Source organism: Scomber scombrus, chromosome 10 (assembly GCF_963691925.1).
Source record: "Scomber scombrus chromosome 10, fScoSco1.1, whole genome shotgun sequence".
Classification (NCBI taxonomy): Eukaryota; Metazoa; Chordata; class Actinopteri; order Scombriformes; family Scombridae; genus Scomber; species Scomber scombrus.
Window position 1 is genome coordinate 30,279,787 of NC_084979.1, and position 21,284 is coordinate 30,301,070.

Consider the following 21,284-nt stretch of genomic DNA (forward strand, 5'->3'; position numbering starts at 1 on the left):
CATTGAGGCATGTGGCATCGGCCACAGTCAGATTTTTACTGTTCTGCCAACTAGGTCACTGTTACTCGCGACTTCAGACACCTCCCCCACTGAAGCTGAGTCATATCCGCAACTCTCTGCTTGCATGATTTCATGTTTTGAGCCTTTTCCCAGTATCAGCTACAGTACCACTCATTGCTTCAAAAATGAACTCTTCTCGACAAACCCAACCTGTTGTTTATGAGAGAATTAATATTTGCTTGCGCGTGGGAAAAAAAGCAGGTTTTGAAATTGGACAGTAGGGGGAGACATTTTGCTAAACATCTTGTAATTAAGGTTAAGTTTACCCAATCCAATCCAACTTTATTTGTAAAGCACTTTAAAACAACCACAGTGCACCAAAGAGCTGTACAGAAAAATATATAAAAGACATAATAAATAAAAGACATAACAGCTCACACTAGGCATGAAATACATATAAAATACAAATATAATGAATTTTAGGGCAAGGCAAAAAAAGAAAAGAAAAAGAAAGCCAGGCAAAAAAAAAAATTAAAGAATTAAATAAACTTATTGCGGAGAGTGTGAACGTCTTTGGAGTGTGTCATATCAATAACATAAAGCCTATTCATTCTCTTTTTCTTTTTTTGTTTGCCTGTTTTTCTTTCTTGTGCCGGACTTTTTTTTTTTTTTTATTGTGCTGGACTTTTTTTTTTTTTCTTGTGCCAGACTTCTTTTTTTTTTGTGCCGGACTTTTTTTTTTTTTGTGCCGGACTTTTTTTTTTTTCTTGTGCCACTTTTTTTTTTTTTTTTTTGTGCCAGACTTTTTTTTTTTTTTTTTTCTTGTGCCGGACTTCTTCTTTTGGCCTGTTTTTTTTTCTTGTGCCGGACTTTTTTTTTTTTTTTGCCTGGCCCTAAATACTCCGTTGTATGATTTAGACATGAAAAAAATATTCCTTTCAAATTCCATTGAGACATTATTAGTGTCATTTAAAAAAGGAATTCAAACATTGTCATTCATTCAATTATTAATACTATAAATACTATTGATTGATTACTTAACTCTGTATGGTAATGAAAGAACTGAAGGCAACAGTGTATTTGCAGTATTGTACTGTAGTGCTGCTGTTTGTGGTTTGTCTCCTGTGTTTGTCTGACACCTAGTGGTCATCTTACAAACTGCAACATCATCCACATACATCACATTACTAATAGTGTTCAATGGTTTGTCCCACATTCAAAATCCTGTATCAACAATGCTCACTTTCATTTCAAAAGGTTTAGATGTAGGCATTGTGCTGTCACTGAATGCATCAAACACAAATAATAATGTGTCAACAGATCTTTTTGTCCCTGGAGAGTCACAGGTTTGAGCCCTGAAAGGACAACAAACATGTACATGAGTGTCTGGGTCATCTTTTGTTCAGTTTCTCAGCTTTGACTGGCTACATTTATGACTTTTTATGTCCTCAAATTGTGATAGATCCAACAATAAGTGTAATATAAATTTAATTATGGCTTTATTACCTTTGTGCGGTTTTCTGAAGAGCATGAAGGGAGTTCCAAAAAGATTAATCAGGACAGTATAATGACTTTTGATAAAGTGAATATTGTGTTTTCTTATTTATTTTCTTTAAATTGATTCTCAAACTTAATCAAAACATGGTTATTATCCATTTCCATTATAACAATTTGACAATAAACGACCACTGCAATGCAATGTAAAAGCCTCTATGGGCCTTTTCTAGGACTTTGTCATTTAACACTGCTGAAAAAGTTCTCTGTAAACTGACACACAGGTTATCTCTGGTTGTCACGACGACACAACATTCAAATCACAATAAAACCAGTCATCAGATCCATATCCAGCAGTGTCTTTTCAGTGTCCGTCTGATTTCAGCATTTAAATGTGAGTGAACTGTAACTAACTTAACTGGATCTTTAATAAACAGGCTGCAAACTAAGTCATTAAAACAGAGAGAGGTGCAGTAGTTTAGCGTAATGACAGCATAGACTGATCAGAGATGTTTATTCTGGGTTGAACATTTATTTGGAGTTTGGATTTTTGTGCAATATTGAAAAACATATTTTGCAAACCCCAAATTAATGCTAGCGAGGTTGTTCTGTCTCTATATGTAGGAATAGACTTAAAATGATGCATGTAAGATGTATATTGTGCTTTCAGTTTGTTCTGCAGCCCCCAAGTGGCAGAAAATTGATAAAATTAATAAAAGAAGTAGATTTAATATAAACATAATAACTCTTGTTGTGCACATATGGTCCATAGAGTTTAGATAACAAATTATAGTAATGAAATGGGGATAAAAATAATTAAAATTGGCACAGAACACAATGCAAAAATTCACCGACACTGTAAGAGCTGCTTTAAAAACTATTAAAAGTTAATATTTTTATTTGTGCATTAGTAGAAAACTGAAAAACTTTTCCCCCCTCTGCAGATTAACCGTCAAACATCAAAATGCAACATGTGTCTCTCCGACTTCTCTTCCTCCTCCTCCTCCTCCTCCTCCATCTCCATCCTCTGACCTCAGATGACCTGGAGGAAGTGCCAGTGGAGGTGATTGTTGACAGTACTCCATGCAGCGTCACCTGTGGGCTGGGTGTGAAAAGTCATACTCTGTGTTTCCTGAAAGATGGCAAGACAGCGATGGAAGAAGATGAGAAGCGCAAAGATGGAACAAAGGTATCACAGATATATTTTAAACACTGAATTAAAGAGAAATGTGTAAGAAAGTAACTGCAATAATAATCACGGCTGAATCAAAGGTGTCAGAGAAGTGTCGTGTGCGTAAGGTGAAGTGTCGAGAGTCGTGGCAGTGTGGACTCAGGACGAGCACTGTGACCTCGGGACAGAGAGTGGAGCTCGACTGTCTGGGAGAAGTCATGGAGGCGATGGGGAGGTTCTCCTGGAGGTGAGGATGGAAGAGAGGAGAGGCAGAACTATAAAACTCAATTATGTTTATTGTTGAAGTGTTTTCAGTCTACTCAGCAGAGGGCTGCATTAACTCACTCACAAGGCATTAATGAGCTGTGGACCTTTCAGTTCTCCCAGCTTAATTTGGTTATACACGGTCGCTCATAAAGTTGGAATAAATTTGTTTTCAGACACATTCCTCTTTTTATTTTCTATTAATACACATCAGTAATCACCTTTGACCAGGTGCAATGAGATTGATCAATACAATTTTGAGAATATTTACACTTTATCTATCAAGAATAAATCACATTTTCACAATCATTTCATGGAAAGAGGTAAAAAATATTTTATTCCAACTTTATGGGTGACCGTGTACATTGACTACAAGTGTATTTAATGTAAAAATATCCATTATGTAACTACTATATTCATTGAAGTACTAATAAAAAAGTTACGAAAAACTAAGTTTTGAGATTAGAGACAGCCATGTTTAGCAGTTCTGAGTCCTTGAGCTTAATGCTCATATTAGCATGCTAACGTGCCCACAATGATAATGCAGGCATATTGATCTTTAGCAGGTATAATGTTTACCATGCTGGTCTACAGTGTAAACATGCAAACATTTGCTCACATAATTGCAGCTAAAACTGACATACTGACATTGCCATATAGAGCAGTGTTTCTAGCGTGGCTAAAAATACAAGAACCTTCCTAAAGAGTAACTAAACCGTAGCTGAAACTATTGTTATTATTTAATTCCAATGGTTGAACTTCTCATTGTGCTGCAGTGGTATACAGGTGTACTCCAGGACTCTGTGATATCCCTGTTGAGTATGTGGTCACTTACAGGTGCAACAGGACACCCAACATTGATACTTCCATTAAATGGACTTAACCAAATAACACAACCAAAGAGGGCAGTGAAACAGTTTTGTTTTTCAGCCTGGAATTAAATTACTCTTTAAACTGTAATATAAAACATTTATTATCATTTAAATTAGCACAAATGTTGCCAGTGAATCTGGATCCTGAGGTTCCCTGGGTAAGTAGCTCCTTTTGCCCAGTGATCAACTCAATGAAAACATTCTCACCCAATGCCTGAAATAACTGGCAATTTTTAAAATCTATGTGCAAGTAAAATGCAACCCTACAAGGCCTCAATTCAATCATTCAAAAGTTGCATTTCACTATTAAAAAAAGGCAAGAACATTAAATGATCTGTGGTTTCTTTCATTATGTAGGTACTTTAGATATGATGAAAACAACCTGTAATTGCAAAGGCTCTTTGACTCCAATGTTTTCTACTGTGATTCAGGGTGTCGTGGCGTTACGCCCGAGGAATAATCAGTTCGGATGATACTTTGTTTGCTCGCTGGGAGGCTCCTGAGCTGGACCGCTTGGTTCTGGATCCTGTCAGCGAGGAGGATGCAGGTAAACATACCTATGCATGTGCACACACACGACTCATACTGTCACATCATCTACATTTTGTAGGTGGTTCACACACACACACACACACACACACACACACACACACACACACACACACACACACACACACACACACACACACACCCATACACAGAGTAAATAAGTCAGTGTCATTATCAGGTACGTATCGCTGCGAAGTGCAGGATGCCGCCTTCCGCAGGGTGAAGAGGGTTTACTGGGGGATCCGTGTTTTGCCCGACAGGATTCTCAATCTGGACTATGAAAGCTCTCTGGCCCAGTGGGAGTCGGCTGGAATCCAGGAGAACCAGACCCTATCAGACCAGGACGACCACAGGACAGCTTTTCTTCACATTGTACGGTGTTGTTTAGAAATTGATTGGATTGGAGATACGACTAATTGGGCTTCTTCTTGAGTAGCCAACAAATTCAATTTAATTATTATTCTTTGAACATGCAGGCACTGATCAGTCTGAGCCTTGCAGGCCTTGGGACTGGACTGATCCTGCTGGGCCTCCATCAGACAGTGAAGAGGAGGAGCAAAGAATTTACCCAATGAACCCCAAAGAACCTACTGTAGGTGCCTGTTTACAACATCAGTTTGATAGATGTAACAGTTTTTCCATCAACATGTCTGTTACTCTCAGTGTTTAACTGAAAATTGAAAATAAAACTAAACATGCAACTGAATCACGACTGACTCTGTCTTCTTTGCTTTGGAAAATAAGCTGACAGGAGATGAGGGGAGAAAAAGAAGCAGAATTAAAAGGTTTTGAGCTAGACTCAAACCAGGACACCGCATTTCATGATCAAACCTTTAAACCTCCAGGCCACCAGACCACCACTGGAAAATCATTTTAATTTGTATTTATACATAAATATTTAGTTTCTGTTTGAACTTTTAGATTCCTTACGTTGCTACTGCTGCCTCAGTGAATCATCAAGATCAAAACTACAGTCACAGAACACAGATGAACACAATGAAAATGTGTCTCCCCTTTTCCCAGCTCACAAGAACCACCAGTAACAAGGATTACATTAACAATAAGGACTTTTTATAACACCAGAGTAAGAGTTAACAGCTGTAACTGCCATTCAGTTGGTTGCTATCACCTCGTTTGATGCCACTAAATCCAACACACTGATCCTCTAAAGAGGGTTTTCAAGGCCCACACATGCATTTTCAGTTATCCTGGCTGATGAGAGGCTGAAAGGTCAAGCTATACTAGAACAGCATGTACTGATAAGAATGGAGAGGTGAGAGATGTCAGTGAAGCACAGACAGAGTCTAACCAAGTAAACAAGTGAAAACACCTGTGTAGGTGGACCATGGCTATGTAGGGGCACTTACATGGAGTAAAACAGAATAAAACCAATAACACTCAGCGATACTGTCAACTCCTGTCACATTGATGGAGCTGAAGTGAAGAGAGTCTCCTGCTTCAAGTGAAGACTGTCCGCAGCGGCACTCTCCAAGGTGCTGCAGCTCATCAGCCAACTTTCTTTTCAGCAAAAGTAACTCATGTCATGTTTTATTCTTGAGACGCACTGCTTGACAAATGTGCCATTATAATAGCAATCTGCCAAAGTGAGAGTGCTCCTTGCTTTTAGAGGGAATGGGAGATGACAGTCTGATGGGTTTATCGCATGTTACGCCCCAAACACGCTTATGATTAATGAGAGGACTTAAGTCCAACCCTTTTGGACAATGCTCTCTGGCGCATTGACCATTTTGCCACCCTTAAAATAGCAAAAGTGTATTTGGACACTCCCTAAAGGCACTTGAGCCACATGCTTCATGCCATGCAATATAGATGGTTATATAGGGCCCTCTGTGTTATAGTATGCACTTGCCCCATTCATCATCATCAAACCATCAGTCTAAAAAATCTTATCACAGAATATACTTGGGGGTCTACCTGAGCCAATCTGCTCTCTTTCCTTTTGTCAAGTAGATGTTGCCATTGCAAAATACCATGTTATCCATGTGGAGGTTCCCTCACACTCTTAATAGTGAGAGTACAAACCTTAACCATATTCATACATAGACACAATCAACTTAATCAAGTGCTCCGGCGTGGAGTTCCGGTCCAGTAGCTACGGGGTTCGTCAGCTGGCCTGCGGCTGCTGTTTCAAACTGGTCTTCTGGAGGCGTTGTTGGACACAGGCTGGGAGATGAGCTGTGCTGGTGCAGTTTAGTTATGGTATTCGATAACTTCGGATCGGCTGGCCAGGCAAAGTTGAAGCTAATCAAACTTTAACTAATTTGGTCCAAGGAGTCAAAACGGCGCTCTTGAATTCAGCTTGAATTATCAAGAGAAAAAGATCTTCCTTTAAGGACTTGATAAATCTTCGAATTGCTATGATGAGTTCATCAGAACTAGTTACTAGTGAACTTTGGTTAAAGTAATGTTAAGGTAAGGTAAAAGTAAAAATACAATTGAAAACGAAAAGTCTAAGAGGTAGCTTCTTAAGGTTAAAACAACGGAATGTGTGCATTGCCTCAAACAACGACAAGGGGGAATTAACCTGTCGTGACAATGTCGCATTGATGCCATTAAAAGTATTTTTTCTGGGTTTGAAAGTTCATTTGGGGTGTAAAAGATGAGATTTACACCTTTTTCATTGTGAAGTTGTGTCATTCGTAATCCCATCTCTGTGGCTCAATTTATGATGGTCAGTCTTATCAGATCGAAAGGGGTGTGAGGAGACCCCCCCCCGGGTTTATATAATAGACAATTTTGTGTAATTCTTCAACACTTGAGTAATAGTATCCTTTTAGATTCATGCAGATCCACACATGAACAACAAAGAGCTTTCCAACATAACCAGTCTGGAAATGTTGCTAGCAGAGCGGCTATACTGGAATTTAGAATAAGCTTAAAGGGTACATATCACGCATTATTACTATTTTGCGTTTCCATGGCTATATTTTTGTACTGGGGCTCTACTGGAATATGTTTGCTTGATTTACATTACAGAAATAACAGAAAATCGCAAAAAGCAATTCAAATTGTTGATACCTAGTTGGAAAAATTGTATGTTTTACTTGTGTTATCCATGGAAGATCATAAGTGCACAGGTAACACTGCACGTCTTTACATCAACATTTAGGACCTGCTGATTAATTTTGATATGCCTGCTTTGTCAAAGGCACCTCAAACAACCTGAAGATCAATATTCAGGTCCTTGCTGGCTTGTCATTTGTTTCGGGTTGAGGTTTAGTTGTGCAGCAACCTTTCCCCCTGCTGTTGTCGAGCTCTGAGTCCAGTTGAGGATTTACTGTGACTTGACGTCCGGTATAGAGTGGGTCCATACAAGACTGAACCAACATAATCTCCTGCACCAGTCTCCTGAAACACAACAGATATAGCGACATTAGTAAAATGTAAATTAACATTGACATTGACTACTCTGGATGACATTACTCTGGCCTCAAGCACCACTGTAAGGAACCTAGAAGTTATATTTTATCAGGATTTGTCTTTTAATTCCCATATAAAACAAAATTCAAGGACTGCCTTTTTTCATCTGCGTAACATTTCAAAAATCAGACATATTCTGTCTCAAAATGATGCTGAAAAACTAGTCCATGCATTTATTACTTCTAGGCTGGATTATTGTAATTCATTATTACCAGGCTGTCCTAACAAGTCTCTAAAGACTCTCCAGCTGGTCCAGAATGCAGCTGCACGCGTTCTTACAAGAAAGAGATCATATTACTACCATTTTGGCTTCACTGCATTGGCTTCCCGTAAAATCTAGAATTTAATTTAAAATACTTCTCCTTACCTTCAAAGCTCTTAATGATCAGGCTCCATCATATTTTAAAGAGCTTATAGTACCTTATGTACCTACCAGAACACTGCCAGCATGCAGACCTACTTGTGGTTTCCTAGTATCTCTAAAAGATTCGGTCCGGAGGGCAGACACCCTCCCTACGGTTAAGAGTAGGCTTAAAACTTTCCTTTTTGTTTAAGCTTATAATTAGGGCCGGCCAGGCTTGTCCTGGACCAGCCCCTAGTTTATGCTGCTATAGGCTTAGACTGCTAGGGGACTCCCACTCCCATGATGCACTGAGCTCCTCTCTCCTCCTCTTTCTCTCTCCCTATCCATCCATCTATATCCATTAACATTCATGTACTACTAATGCATTCAATAACCTTAACTTCTTCCCCGAAGTTGCTCTTCATACCTGACACTCTCTCTTGGATGTCTGCCGTTGTGATGGTTGCTGGCTCTTGTTCTGGGAGATTGCTGTGGTCTTCTCTTAGATCCACTGGACACTGAACATTGGTGTATCCTTAAAAACTAAACTAAACCTGCTGTAAAGCTTTTTAAAGTCGAGGGGAGCTTCAGAGTAGCTGATAATTGTCACCATCAATACCATCATTGTGTATTGATTGTCATCAATACACAATGAGGGGTTCATGGGGCCCACAGCTTTTTTGTGCCGAGGCCCTTTAGTGTGTTAATCCAACCCTGAATGTGTTAGAGCCACAAACCAAATGTCATGCAAACATAAAACTAAATATAGTCTTATCATCTGTGGTTGGTCTCACACTACTAGTTCCAAACCTTTGGAGAACCTTGATATTGACTTCAGGCAAGTTTCTGTCACCCAGTGAGGATGCCTGGCCACCTTTTCTGGAGAAAAACGATGTAAGAGCTCCATTTCAACATGATCTACTATTATGGCCTTGTACCATATTAGCAGTTACTGTTTGCTGTCACCTTTGTTCAATTTATTGACACTATCCAAACCCTAAATTCCCTCTTTAGCCATACTGCGTCATCTGGAATCTGCACTTTTCCTGCTTTTTGGATCTTCTCTCATGATTTACCTCATAGACTCTCCAACGTTCTTGTTCTCTTTGACGGACGTCTCCATCCAAGTAACAAAGCCATTGGCCTTACTGAACTCGTCAATGCTGTCTGCTGACACAGCCCGCTCAGGAAGGTCACACTGCAGAGGGAAATACAAACAGTGAGTATTACAGACGTTTTGTTTGTATGGTTAGTGGTTCTGAATCTTGCTGAGGTTGAACTGATATATTAGGTTGGTACTGGTTAAGCAAATCTGTCAGATATGTGCAACTGATATTGCACATACATACAACCATCACATGAAGGGTAGAGGTAAAGAGCTCTCCTAAAATCTTCACAAGAAGATTGTTGACCAACATACGAATGGCACTGACTGATGTGTTGCATTATTGAGTTAATACCATAGACTATATATAAGAAATGGACGTAACATCCGTGACGTCACCCATTGGTTTGTGGATTGCTGCTTGGAGGCCAATAGTATCGGATCTGGGCAGCGCCATCTTGAAAATTTCAGGTGCATGCCGGGAAAAATAAAAACACGGATTCTACTTATATGGGCATCAAGAGGAGCATGAGGCGCCCTCCTGAACCTGTGAACCAATCAACCCGTCAATCACGACGTAGCCACGCCCTAATGCATACCCTGCTTTATCGTCAAATATAAAATCAGGGAGGCCAAAATTTCACAAATGAACATCATACTGCATTGAAGAAGGCTTTAAACTAGCGATTGATACTATAAACACATTTTGAAAACGTTTACTGAGGTTAGAAATCAAGTGAGAAGTTGGTGAATTCTTCATTGACTTGTATAGAGACGGAAGTCCTTTTGACACCAAAACGGTCGCCCCCTGGTGGCCTTTTGATAGAATGCAGTTTTAAGTTACTTCCGCGTTGGCCTCATTTCAGAGAACCGGACCTCCCCGCCTGGTTAATACCAATGTCTGGTCTTACAATTGTCATACTGTCCTTCACTGTCTTTTGCCCTAATTGATGTTCCATCATAAAAAATGGACATAAAGAATACATGTAAACACAGAAGGGCAAGACAGAGTCTCTGTGTTGTTAATCAACCAATCAATCATCACATGAACTAACAGCACACATAATATATTAATACAGAGTGACAAAACTTTCATAATCATTTCATTCATCAGTTAAATGCATGAGTCACCTTGTTGGCCAGCAGGATGCAGGGGATGGAGTCTCCGTTAGGCAGCAAGGCCTTGTTGTCCAGGTCTTGTTTCCAGTTGTGACAGTGGTGGAAGCTGGATTTGTTGGTGACGTCAAACATCACCACACAGCCCAATGCACCTTTATAATAGACCCTGGCCATGGATATGAAACGCTCCTGGCCTGGAGAGAGCAAACAAAGGTCACTGTGTCATCCATTCATCCATCCATCCATCCATCCATTGTGAATTATTTTGTACCTGCTATATCCCATAGTTGCAGTCTGACTTGTTCTTTCTCTGACCACTGGAGCACCTTCAGAGCAAAATCCACTAGAAAAATAATAGTGAAGTTGTTAGAAAAATATTGCTATTATTATGTTTGATATGTCTGTTCCACTTAAGAAAGCACCTCTATACGAACTTCCGCTTAACAGTCTGTATTCTGTAGCAGTTTGTCGATACAAAGTTTGGACAAATTTGAACTGAAGATGACCGGAGCTGAGAGCCATCGACAGTAGTCAGACAGTACCGAAAGACAGGACTATCTGGTCTTTGCATTGGATAGCAAATATAGAAAAATGCCTTATCTTATCTTATCCTGTAAGTGTTATCATTTATTTCTCATGAAAGAGTTGAGAGACTTTCCAGGTATTATGAAACATAGTCCTGTCTGAACCTGTTTGATCAAGACAGTCTGATACCAACACACACACACACACACACACACACACACACACACACACACACACACACACACACACACACACACACACACACAGAGAGAGACACACAGACACACACACACAGATACACAGACACACACACAAAGACACAAAGCAAGATTAACGTGTACAGTCACGTTCTTCTACTAAACAATAAACTACAGCAGTCTTACCTCCCAATGTCATCCTGTACTGATCGTTGAACTTTCCTTTAACGTATCGATGTACAAAGGTAGATTTCCCAACCTCTCCATCTCCAATAATCAGTATTTTCATCAAGTGGTCCTCCATCGCTCTCTTCTTTCAGACATCAACATGTGAGGAGTCTTTTAAAATGTGCAGCCAGTATTAATAAGTGCCGGTGGAAGCGACAGCTCAAAGTTCAAACCTCCATGTCAGGACATGTCATTTATGAGGCAGACAGGTAAAGTTTTATCCTGTAAAACAACAAATATTCAACCATAACTCTCCAGGAAATTACTTTACCTAAGCCTTTCTTTGCATTTGTTGACCCTGAACATTTCACATACCTTTTAGTCTTCAGGTAAATACTTTTATGACTCTGAAAACGTTGACTGATCTTCTCTCCGTGTAGCGCAGCACTGTAATCTTCCAGTTTCACTTTCCTGAAGGAAGTTGTCATTGGCCAAATATAGTTCCGTGTCATAAACCACACCTTCATGCAATATAAGAGCGTTGATGAATCTGTGCAGACTTTGGTTAATATTTGTTTTTTTTTGCCATCACTTCTCTTGGTTAATATTTGTTTTTTTCTGCCATCACTTCTGTTGTTTATCATTGTTTGAAAGCTTTCAGAGATGGGTTTATGCACAGAGTTTATGCACAGAGCCCAGTGTCATTATGCACAGCCACTCACTGTTCATTAAATCAGCTGATGACATCAGGCTGCTGCAGTATAACCACACACACCTCTACACTCATCAGACTGGTCAGTTATAACTCCATATTCTTCCTTTTTATGAATTAAATGTCGGGTTAGCAGCTCATCAGCCAACTTTCTTTTCAGCAAAAGTAACTCATGTCATATTTTATTCTTGAAACGCATTGCTTGGCAAATGTGCCAGAGTGACAGCGCTCCTGGCTTTTAAAGGGAATGGGAGATGACACTCTGATTGGTTTACTGCGTGTTACGCCCAAAACACACCTATGATTAATGAGGGGACGTATGATTAACCTATTATTAATGAGGGGACGCCCCTTTGGGCCATTCACCCATTCACCCATTGAGTGCGCATTGACCATTTTACCGCCCTTAAAATAGTGTAGCCGGTTGGTAAATCTATTTATATGTATTTTCCACTTAGGCGAGGTATAGCCCTCAAAGATGTTTAAATGTTAAACATGTGTTCTTTGTTGTTTTCTTTTGGTGAAACGTTTATGTATAAGCAAAATGTGAAGTAAATTGTAAGTAGGCTGTCACAGTCATACTTGTTATTGGCGATTTTGGTCACAAGGTGGCCGCTTTGAGTAATGTTATTGTTACTGCACCAAGTGCATTTTTGCCTGTCTTCATGTTAACGTGTGAAAAACCGGAAGATTTGCAGAGTGGACGGTGCTGTGACTCCGTCGTGTAAAGTAGTAGGTAAATACACATCTCTTGTAAAATATGTTTGTACAAATACTTAAAGGATGTTATCAGTCGATATTTTAACGGGATGGTTTGATTTAGACACTACTGGAATTCATTGTCCTGGTATTTTGGCGCCAGACGCTTTGTCCTCAACTGCGTGGTGAGGTAATGTTAGCGTGTATATAGCCACACCACGCTATCGTACTTTGTTACTAGAGAAGTGCTACAGGTTTTACATTTATTTGAACTCTGTTTAAAGGTAAACGACTGTGTTTGAGTTGTGCAATCTCCGGGAAGTTCCACGTGAGTTTGGTGAAACGTGTTGAAATGTAAGTGTCCTGTACAATTATACATTGTACGTTCCCAGATTATTTCTGTGGGTCCATGGTTGTTGAACATGTATTTATCTGATTTTGTTTTATGTTTTCTGTCTATAGTCATAGCCCTCTGCCGTATTTTGTTTCTATTGTTTTTCTTTTAAATACATTTTTTGTGTCAAAGTCTCGAACTGTGAAAGCACATGAGCTGCTTTCTAAAAGAACTCAGTTAACTGTTAAAATGACTTGTTGCAAAGGTTGTTAACAATAAAACTAAAGCTACAAAACCCCCTAAGTAATTGTGTCCTGTGTGGCATCTAATTCCACGGGCTACAATAGCAAAAGTGGATTTAGACACGCCCTAAAGGCATTTGCGCCATGTGCTTCACGACGTGTGAGATAGATCGTTAAAATAGGGCCCTCTGTGTTATAGTATTCTTCAAGGCGAGTCCATGGGGTATTGTCCAACGATGTGCCAGCAGATGGCAGTGTTGAGTCGTGTAAAAGTTATGGAGTAAGTAAGTATGAAGATCTTGGTAAATTATTATTCCATCACACTCTACATGATTGGACTCAGTTACGACAGTGAAACCTACATGATAAAGAAAGAGAGAGAGAGAGTGACAGAAAACGACACCCTCAGAAACAAGATGATGCATCTCCAGTTTTTTTTATGCTTGAGACTGTGATGCAAAATGTCTGGATGCAGGAACATGAATGGATGAACACACTCTGTTTCGAATGACTAGTCTGAATACATAATTTGAATGGGACGATCAATAATGAACTTTTTTAATGATTGATAACTAGAGATGAAAGAGATATCTGAAAACATGGTGAATGAAACATGCTTTACTGGAGAAGAGTTGTTTCAGGCACTTTCATTTTAATGGACTTGCATTGAAGCTCTTGCACACATCACTAAAGCAGTACATTGTTAATTTGCTTCAGCCTTTAAACAGGAACTTGAAGTTCTACTGCACCAAACACACTTACACCTACATTTTTCCTGCTTTAAGTAGTGCACTCCACTCACCTGAGCTACAGATAAATTCCCACACTCTTCTTAATCTGTGGTAATGAGCCAATATGTCTCTTCTATTCTATTGTCTTTATGTGAATAGTATATATTTATTAACCTGGTTCCAGGGAGACAAGGCAACATACATTATGTGCAGTTTTCTGAAATGAGACTAGAAAGGATTACACAGTTCAAGCAGTGTTCCAGACTTGTGCTGGTGACACCTCATGTGATCACCAATCAGCAGAAGACAGTTACACCTGTTCACCTCAGATGAACTACTCTCAGGTGATCCACACCCACTCACGAAAAACTCACAACCGCTAGTTCTCCATTGATAGCAATATCCAAAATTAGGAATGCCTAGTTAGGAGTTGGCAGTTTTCAAAGGACAATTAAACCCTTTTGAGAAAAATACACAGGATATTACAAAAAAAGGTTAAAGCTAGTCAACGTTTGAGCTTTCAGTTTGCTGTAACAAACTGTTGCAGATGAAGTGAAGATACTTTGAATGATGGCTGTATAAAACTGTGGGAGGATTCTGTGTTTTACTATGAATTCCTGAAGTTGTTTGAGGAAGAACACAATGATCACATACTACACCTGCAAGCCTACTGGTTTTATTATTCTAGCCAAACCAGTGGAAAAAAATCAGGACTTATTACCTTCTTATTTATAAACTCCCCAAGAGTAGTTAAATTAGCTCCACCTCAACCATCTAGGCTTACACATGGATCAGTAATACAATATAAAATACAGTACCAATGGAACTAGCCCTATGAGCCCAGAAGAACATAATTTCCCTTCATGTGCTTATTTACAACATAAGTTTGACAGATGTAACTGTTTTCCCAGTGCTCAACGCACAAAGAATTGAATTACTGCACCATCGTAGCATCATAGAACACATTAGACCCAAAAGGATGACGTTGCAATTGGCAACGTTAATACATGGTTGATATCTCATCAAATGGTTGATGTCAAGACCAAGAGATGAGATTAGCAAATGCACTTATTCTGTTTTCTGAGCTGAAAATTCAGTCACATGTGACATTTATTTTCTTTTCTTTTAAAAATCACTGATGAATTTATATTTGAGAAAGTCTACGTTGTATATTTTTATTTATTTATTTGGTGCTCTTGCCCCATTCATCACCATTATCACAATAAAAAACCATCAGTCTAAAAAATCTTATCACAGAACATATTTGGGGGTCTACCTGAGCCAATCCTCTCTTTCTTTTTGTCAAGTAGATGTTTCCATTGCAAAATACCATGTTATCCATGTGGAGGTTCCCTCACACTCTTAATAGTGAGAGTACAAACCTTAACCATATTCATACATAGACACAATCAACTTAAACAATCTGTGATTACTGTGGTTATTAGGCTTTTTGTTGTTGTTGGTGTGAAAAATGAGGTTCGGTATTGTCTATTCGTACATTGTCTATAATAGACATAGACTGTATATAAGAAATGGACGTAACATCTGTGACGTCACCCATTGGTTTGTCGACTACTGCTCGGAGGCCAATAGTTTCGGATCTGAGCAGCGCCATCTTGAAAATTTCAGGTGCATGCCGGGAAAAATAAAAACACGGATTCTACTTATAAGGAGGAGCAAGAGGTGCCCTCCTGAACCTGTGAACCAAGCAACTTGTCAATCACGACGTAGCCACGCCCTAATGCATACCCTGTTTTATCGTCAAAAATAAAATCAGGGAGGCCAAAATTTCACAAATGAACATCATACTGCATTGAAGCTTTAAACTAGCGATTGAGACCATAAACACATTTTGAAAACGTTTACTGAGGTTAAAAATCAAGTGAGAATTTGGTGAATTCTCCATTGACTTGTATAGAGACAGAAGTCCTTTTGACACCAAAACGGTCGCCCCCTGGTGGCCTTTTGATAGAATGCAGTTTTAAGTTATTTCCACGTTGGCATTATTTCAGAGGACCGGAACTCCCCGCCTGATAATAGACAGTTTAGTGCAATTCTTCAACACTTGAGTAATAATGTCCTTTTAGATTCAGGCAGATCCACACATGAACAACAAAGAGCTTTCCAACATAACGAGTCTGGAAATGTTGCTGGCAGAGCCGCTATACTGGAGTTAATGAATTTAGAATAAGCTTAAAGGGTACATCATGCATTATTACTATTATGTATTTCTATGTCTACATTTTTATTCTGGGGCTCTACTGGAATATGTTTTTGTTTGATTTACAATACAGAAATAACAGAAAATCACAAAAAGCTGAAAAAAAGCATTTCAAATTGTTGGTACCTAGTTGGAAAAATGGTATGTTTTACTTGTGTTATCCAGGGAAGATCATAAGTACACAGGTAACACTGCACGTCTTTACATCAACATTTAGGACCTGCTGATTAATTTTGATTTGCCTGTTTTGTCAAAGGCACCTCAAACAACTTGAAGATCAAAATTCAGGTCCTTGCTGTATTTGCTTGTCTCTTGCTTGGGGTTGAGGTGTAGTTTCAGCAGCAGCCTTTCCCCCTGCTGTTGTCGAGCTTTGAGTCCAGCTGATGATTTACCGTGACTTGACGTCGGGTATGGAGTACGTCCAGACAAGACTGAACTGACAAAATCTCCTGCACCAGTCTCCTGAAGCACAACAGATATAGCGACATTAGTAAAATGTAAATTCAATGATAATAAATTACCCAAGTAGATAAAATATTTAAGAATCTGTTTATCTGGTCGCTGTAAAGTTTCCCAAAGCTAAACTCTTACAATGCTTTAGCATAATTATTCATACAGTGGAAACAGAATATACAAATAGAAACCTGCAAGGCCACAATGTGATCAAAAGCAATTAATTGATTAAAATGCATGAGTTTTCAATCAGCCTTTCCTGACATGCCGCGAGCGACATCGCCCTGACAAGCGATGATGCCCATTCCTCAAAAAATCGCTGGCTCTGTCTCTATCTGGATGAAATTTTGCGGCCGTGTCCCGCCCCTAAACACTTCTTATTGGTTGAAATGTACACGCTGCTTCCTGTTGACAAGTTAGCTAGCAGAGAGAGAACCGAGAGAACAGAGAACAGCAAGCATGGACGATAAAATTGTCACTCTGCATATCAGGACAGTTTCGCGCGAGATTTCATCGCCGGTTCGCTCGCTGTATGTCAGGATGCGGTGTTAGCCTCCAGGGTCGTTTTCCACAGCCCCATTGAGTTCTTCATGAAAGCTCTTAGTGTCCTGTTAATGTTGTACATTTCCAAGCATTCTAGTATCCATGTGTGGCATTGAGTCAAAGGCTTTCTTGTAGTCAATCCAGTCGGTGCACAGGTTGGTCTATCTGGTCTTGCAGTCTCAGGTTACTGCTCTATCGACCAGTAGCTTGTGCTTGGCTCCCCTGGTATTACTACTAATTCCTTTCTGGGCCCAGCTCATGTATTGGGCCATGTGCCTATTCATCTTAGCTGCTATGATGCCTGACAGGAGCTTCCATGTTGTACAGAGAAAGGTTATTGGTTGGTAGTTGGATGGAATCGTGCCCTTCTGGGGATCTTTCATGATCAGGACTGTTGGCCCTTGAGTTAACCAGTCCTGGTGCATCCCATCCATCAGCAACTGGTTCGTTTGTGCTGCCAGATGTTCATGAAGTGTAGGTAGCTTCTTTAGCCAGTAGGTGTGGATCATATCAGGGCCTGGTGCTGTCCAGCTCTTCATACTCTCTCTTGGATGTCTGCCGTTGTGAAGGTTACTGGCTCTTGTTCTGGGAGATTGCTGTGGTCTTCTCTTAGATCCACTGGACACTGAACATTGGTGTATCCTTAAAAACTAAACTAAACCTGCTGTAAAACTTTTTAAAGTCGAGGGGAATCTGTACTTTTCTCTGCTTTCTTCTCTCATGATTTACCTCATAGACTCTGCAACGTTTTGGTTCTCTTTGACGGACGTCTCCATCCAAGTAACAAAGCCATTGGCCTTACTGAACTCGTCAATGCTGTCTGCTGACACAGCCCGCTCAGGAAGGTCACACTGCAGAGGGAAATACAAACAGTGAGTATTAGAGACGTTTTGTTGTTGTATGGTTAATGTTTCTGAATCTTGCTGAGGTTGGTACTGGTTAATCAAATCCGTCAGATATGTTGTGCAATTCATCTCTCAATTGTATATATGCTATTGATGGATGGATGTGTTTATTGTTGCTTTGCTGCGATTTTATACTGCATGCACTGTCCAAAGCAAATTTCCCAATGGGACATTAAATGTTATCTTTTAAAGTGGGGGAAATAAGCATCCAACACATTTACTTGTTTTTCATTAAACATATTTCTGCTGCAGCTTTTCATATGAAACTAAGAGCAGGTATTAACACAATAAGGCAACGCAGCTAACAAAATAACATTCTAATCAATAAAAAAGTAATTGGAATGACACAGGAAAAAAGTACTGACCATGCAGTAACAAAAAGCACTGCTCCAGGTGATTCCACTAATTTGTCCTGTAGTCCTCTTACCTGTGCTAGTTAGAATCAGCTGGGCTAGTGCATATGTACTTTCATTTTCTGAAAAAGGTTTAGTCATGGTTATCATGCAAGAACCATCACATGAGGAGTAGAGGTAAAGAGCTCTCCTAAAACCTTTACAACAAGATTGTTGAGCAACATAGGAATGGGACTGACTGATGTGTTGCATTATTGAGTTAATACCAATGTCTGGTCTTACAATTGTCATACTGTCCTTCACTGTCTTTTGCCCTAATTTATGTTCCATTCTATTCATGTTAAACAGAAAACATTCCTTAAAGAAACTATTAATGTTTAACTAAACTATGTTTGATTTAATTTCAGAAAATGTATGGGCATCAAAAGGACATAACAAATACAGAAGGGCAAGACAGAGTCCCTGTGTTGTTAATCAACCAATCAATCATCACATGAACTAACAGCACACATAATATATTAATACAGAGTGAACAGACTTTCATGATCATTTCATTCATCAGTTAAACACACTGAGTCACCTTGTTGGCCAGCAGGATGCAGGGGATGGATTCTCCGTTGGGCAGCAAGGCCTTGTTGTCCAGGTCCTGTTTCCAGCTGCGACAGTTGAGGAAGCTGGATGTGTTGGTGACGTCAAACATCACCACACAGCCCAATGCACCTTTATAATAGACCCTGGTCATGGATATGAAACGCTCCAGGCCTGGAGAGAGCAAACAAAGGTAACTATGTCATCCATCCATCCATCCATCCATCCATCAACCATGAATCGATCCATTGTGAATTATTTTGTACCTGCTATATCCCATAGTTGCAGTCGGACATGTTCTTTCTCTGACAACTGCAGCACCTTCACAGAAAACTCCACTAGAAAAATAAAGTAACAGAAGTGAAGTGAAAGAAGAAGTGAGAAAAAATTAAACAGACATAATGATTAATCTGTAAAAAAAAAATTACGAATGAATCTATTTTACAGAGACCGTCCAAAATATAAAAAAGAGACATTTTTTTGCGCAAACAGGTTCCTCAAATGGATCGCCTAAATTCAAGACTTTCTTTTGGTTGCAGACACTCTTACTCAAACTGTGTATTGTAGATTAATTTACCAAAAAGTAATAGGATCAATGAATTGACACTGCCATGTTTTGAACATGAACCATGTAGTTTACTGCCATGGTAAATACTTAGTAGAGTATTAAATGTGTATTGCAGTAATCCATGGCTGAAAATACCATTTACACCTGTTTCAATCACACCTCTAAATACTGCAGTGCCCAGCTGTTTCAGGAAATTGCTGAGCCTTTTCTAACATTGATAATACTATGTTCAGTCCTAGCTCTGTCAACAAATCAATCAATCAACACATATATACTGCCAAATCAAAAAAGTTATCTCAAGGCACTTTTCACGCAGAGCAGGCCTTGACTGTCAACTTAAATTTTTGCTGCAGTTTGACGTTAGTTTCTGTCATAATAACTTTCCAGAGTTTGAGGATTTTTAGTGATTTTGTAGCCACCTGCATTGTTTTAAGTCAAAGCTGATTTTGGTCTCAGTGCCTACCAATCAGAATATACAACCATGTGAGACTGTACCGAGGAACAGTATTGCTTTGAGCTAACGTGTATAATGTTTAACATGTTAACCATTTTAATATAACGTGTTAGTTAGAGGCTGATGGGAATAATGCGTTTTGCAGGTATTTAGTTTTGTTAAAACAAAGTTTGAACTGAAGATGACCAGAGCTGAGAGCCATCAACAGTAATCAGACAGTACCGAAAGACAGGACTATCTGGTCTTTGCATTGGATAGCAAATATAGAAAAATGCCTTATCTTATCTTATCCTGTAAGCGTTATCATTTATTTCTTATTAAAGAGTTGAGAGAGTCTTGTCTGACCTGTTTGATCAAGACAGTCTGATACCAACACACACCCACACAGAGAGAGAGAGAGGGGCACAGAGTAAGATAAGGATCTGTACAGTCACATTCTTCTACTAAACACTGATAAACTACAGCAGTCTTACCTCCCACTGTCATCTTGTACGTCTTGTTGAACTTTCCTTTAACGTATCGATGCACAAAGGCAGATTTCCCAACACTTGCATTACCAACAATCAGTATTTTCATCAAGTGCTCCTCCATCGCTCTCTTCTTTCAGACATCAGCATGTGATGAGTGTCTTAAAAAGTGCAGCAAGTATTAAAAAGTGCCGGTGGAAGCGACAGCTCAAAGTTCAAACCTCATGTCAGGACATGGGATTTATGACATGGTAAAGTTTTATCCTGTAAAACAACAAATAATCAACCATAACCCTCCTGGAAATGACTTTACCTAAGCCTTTCTTTGCATTTGTTGACCCTGAACATTTCACATACCTTTTAGTCTTCAGGTAAATACTTTTAATTTAAATCTCCCGAACCCAACATGACTGTTAAGATATCCTATTTTTTACTAAACTGTGTTAAGTCTCAATCATGATTCTTTTAAGCATGACTCTAAAAATGTTGATGAATCATCTTCTCTCCGTGTAGCGCAGCACTGTGATCTACCAGTTTCACTTTGCTGAAGGAAGTTGTCAGTGGCCAAATATAGCTCAGTGTCATAAACCACACCTTCATGCAATATAAGAGAGTTGATGCATCTGTGCAGACTTTGGTTAATATTTGTTTTTTTCTGCCATCACTTCTCTTGTTTATCATTGTTTGAAAGCTTTCAGAGATGGATTTATGAACAGAGTTTATGCACAGAGCCCAGTGCCATTATGCACAGCCACTCACTGTTCAT

At 39.3% G+C, this 21,284-nt stretch overlaps 3 protein-coding genes across 3 annotated transcripts; 1 reads left to right on the forward strand and 2 right to left on the reverse strand.

The window, feature by feature from the left end:
- The first annotated feature begins 2,458 nt into the window (after nt 1-2,458).
- tmem81 (transmembrane protein 81) lies at nt 2,459-4,925 on the forward strand. Its single transcript, XM_062427201.1, has 5 exons — nt 2,459-2,683; nt 2,767-2,912; nt 4,233-4,348; nt 4,529-4,722; nt 4,827-4,925. Exons 1-5 carry the CDS (start codon nt 2,459-2,461, stop codon nt 4,923-4,925), a joined length of 780 nt encoding a protein of 259 aa, XP_062283185.1.
- Nucleotides 4,926-7,547: 2,622 nt separating this feature from the next.
- On the reverse strand, nt 7,548-11,384 carry LOC133987758 (ras-related protein Rab-7L1-like). The gene is made up of 5 exons (XM_062427202.1): nt 11,267-11,384; nt 10,630-10,701; nt 10,371-10,552; nt 9,211-9,332; nt 7,548-7,719 (listed from the first exon to the last, which is right to left on the reverse strand). The coding sequence occupies exons 1-5, from the start codon at nt 11,382-11,384 to the stop codon at nt 7,548-7,550; spliced, it is 666 nt and encodes a 221-aa protein (XP_062283186.1).
- A 5,113-nt stretch (nt 11,385-16,497) lies between these two features.
- Nucleotides 16,498-20,642, reverse strand: LOC133987999 (ras-related protein Rab-7L1-like). Its single transcript, XM_062427512.1, has 5 exons — nt 20,525-20,642; nt 19,296-19,367; nt 19,022-19,203; nt 17,913-18,034; nt 16,498-16,649 (listed from the first exon to the last, which is right to left on the reverse strand). Exons 1-5 carry the CDS (start codon nt 20,640-20,642, stop codon nt 16,523-16,525), a joined length of 621 nt encoding a protein of 206 aa, XP_062283496.1. The 3' UTR covers nt 16,498-16,522.
- Nucleotides 20,643-21,284: the final 642 nt, after the last annotated feature.

Bases quoted from the DNA above. Each gene is read 5' to 3' on its own strand.
- tmem81 (XM_062427201.1), top strand. From the start codon at position 2,459: ATGCAACATGTGTCTCTCCGACTTCTCTTCCTCCTCCTCCTCCTCCTC. The intron at 2,684-2,766 runs GTATCACAGATA...GCTGAATCAAAG, and splicing joins AGCGCAAAGATGGAACAAAG to GTGTCAGAGAAGTGTCGTGT. The intron at 2,913-4,232 runs GTGAGGATGGAA...ACTGTGATTCAG, and splicing joins ATGGGGAGGTTCTCCTGGAG to GGTGTCGTGGCGTTACGCCC.
- LOC133987999 (XM_062427512.1), bottom strand. From the start codon at position 20,642: ATGGAGGAGCACTTGATGAAAATACTGATTGTTGGTAATGCAAGTGTT. The intron at 19,368-20,524 runs GTAAGACTGCTG...TTATTTTTCTAG, and splicing joins GTACAAGATGACAGTGGGAG to TGGAGTTTTCTGTGAAGGTG. The intron at 18,035-19,021 runs GTGACTCAGTGT...TTCCCTCTGCAG, and splicing joins GCATCCTGCTGGCCAACAAG to TGTGACCTTCCTGAGCGGGC.
- LOC133987758 (XM_062427202.1), bottom strand. From the start codon at position 11,384: ATGGAGGACCACTTGATGAAAATACTGATTATTGGAGATGGAGAGGTT. The intron at 10,553-10,629 runs GTACAAAATAAT...TGCTCTCTCCAG, and splicing joins GCAACTATGGGATATAGCAG to GCCAGGAGCGTTTCATATCC. The intron at 9,333-10,370 runs GTGACTCATGCA...TTCCCTCTGCAG, and splicing joins GCATCCTGCTGGCCAACAAG to TGTGACCTTCCTGAGCGGGC.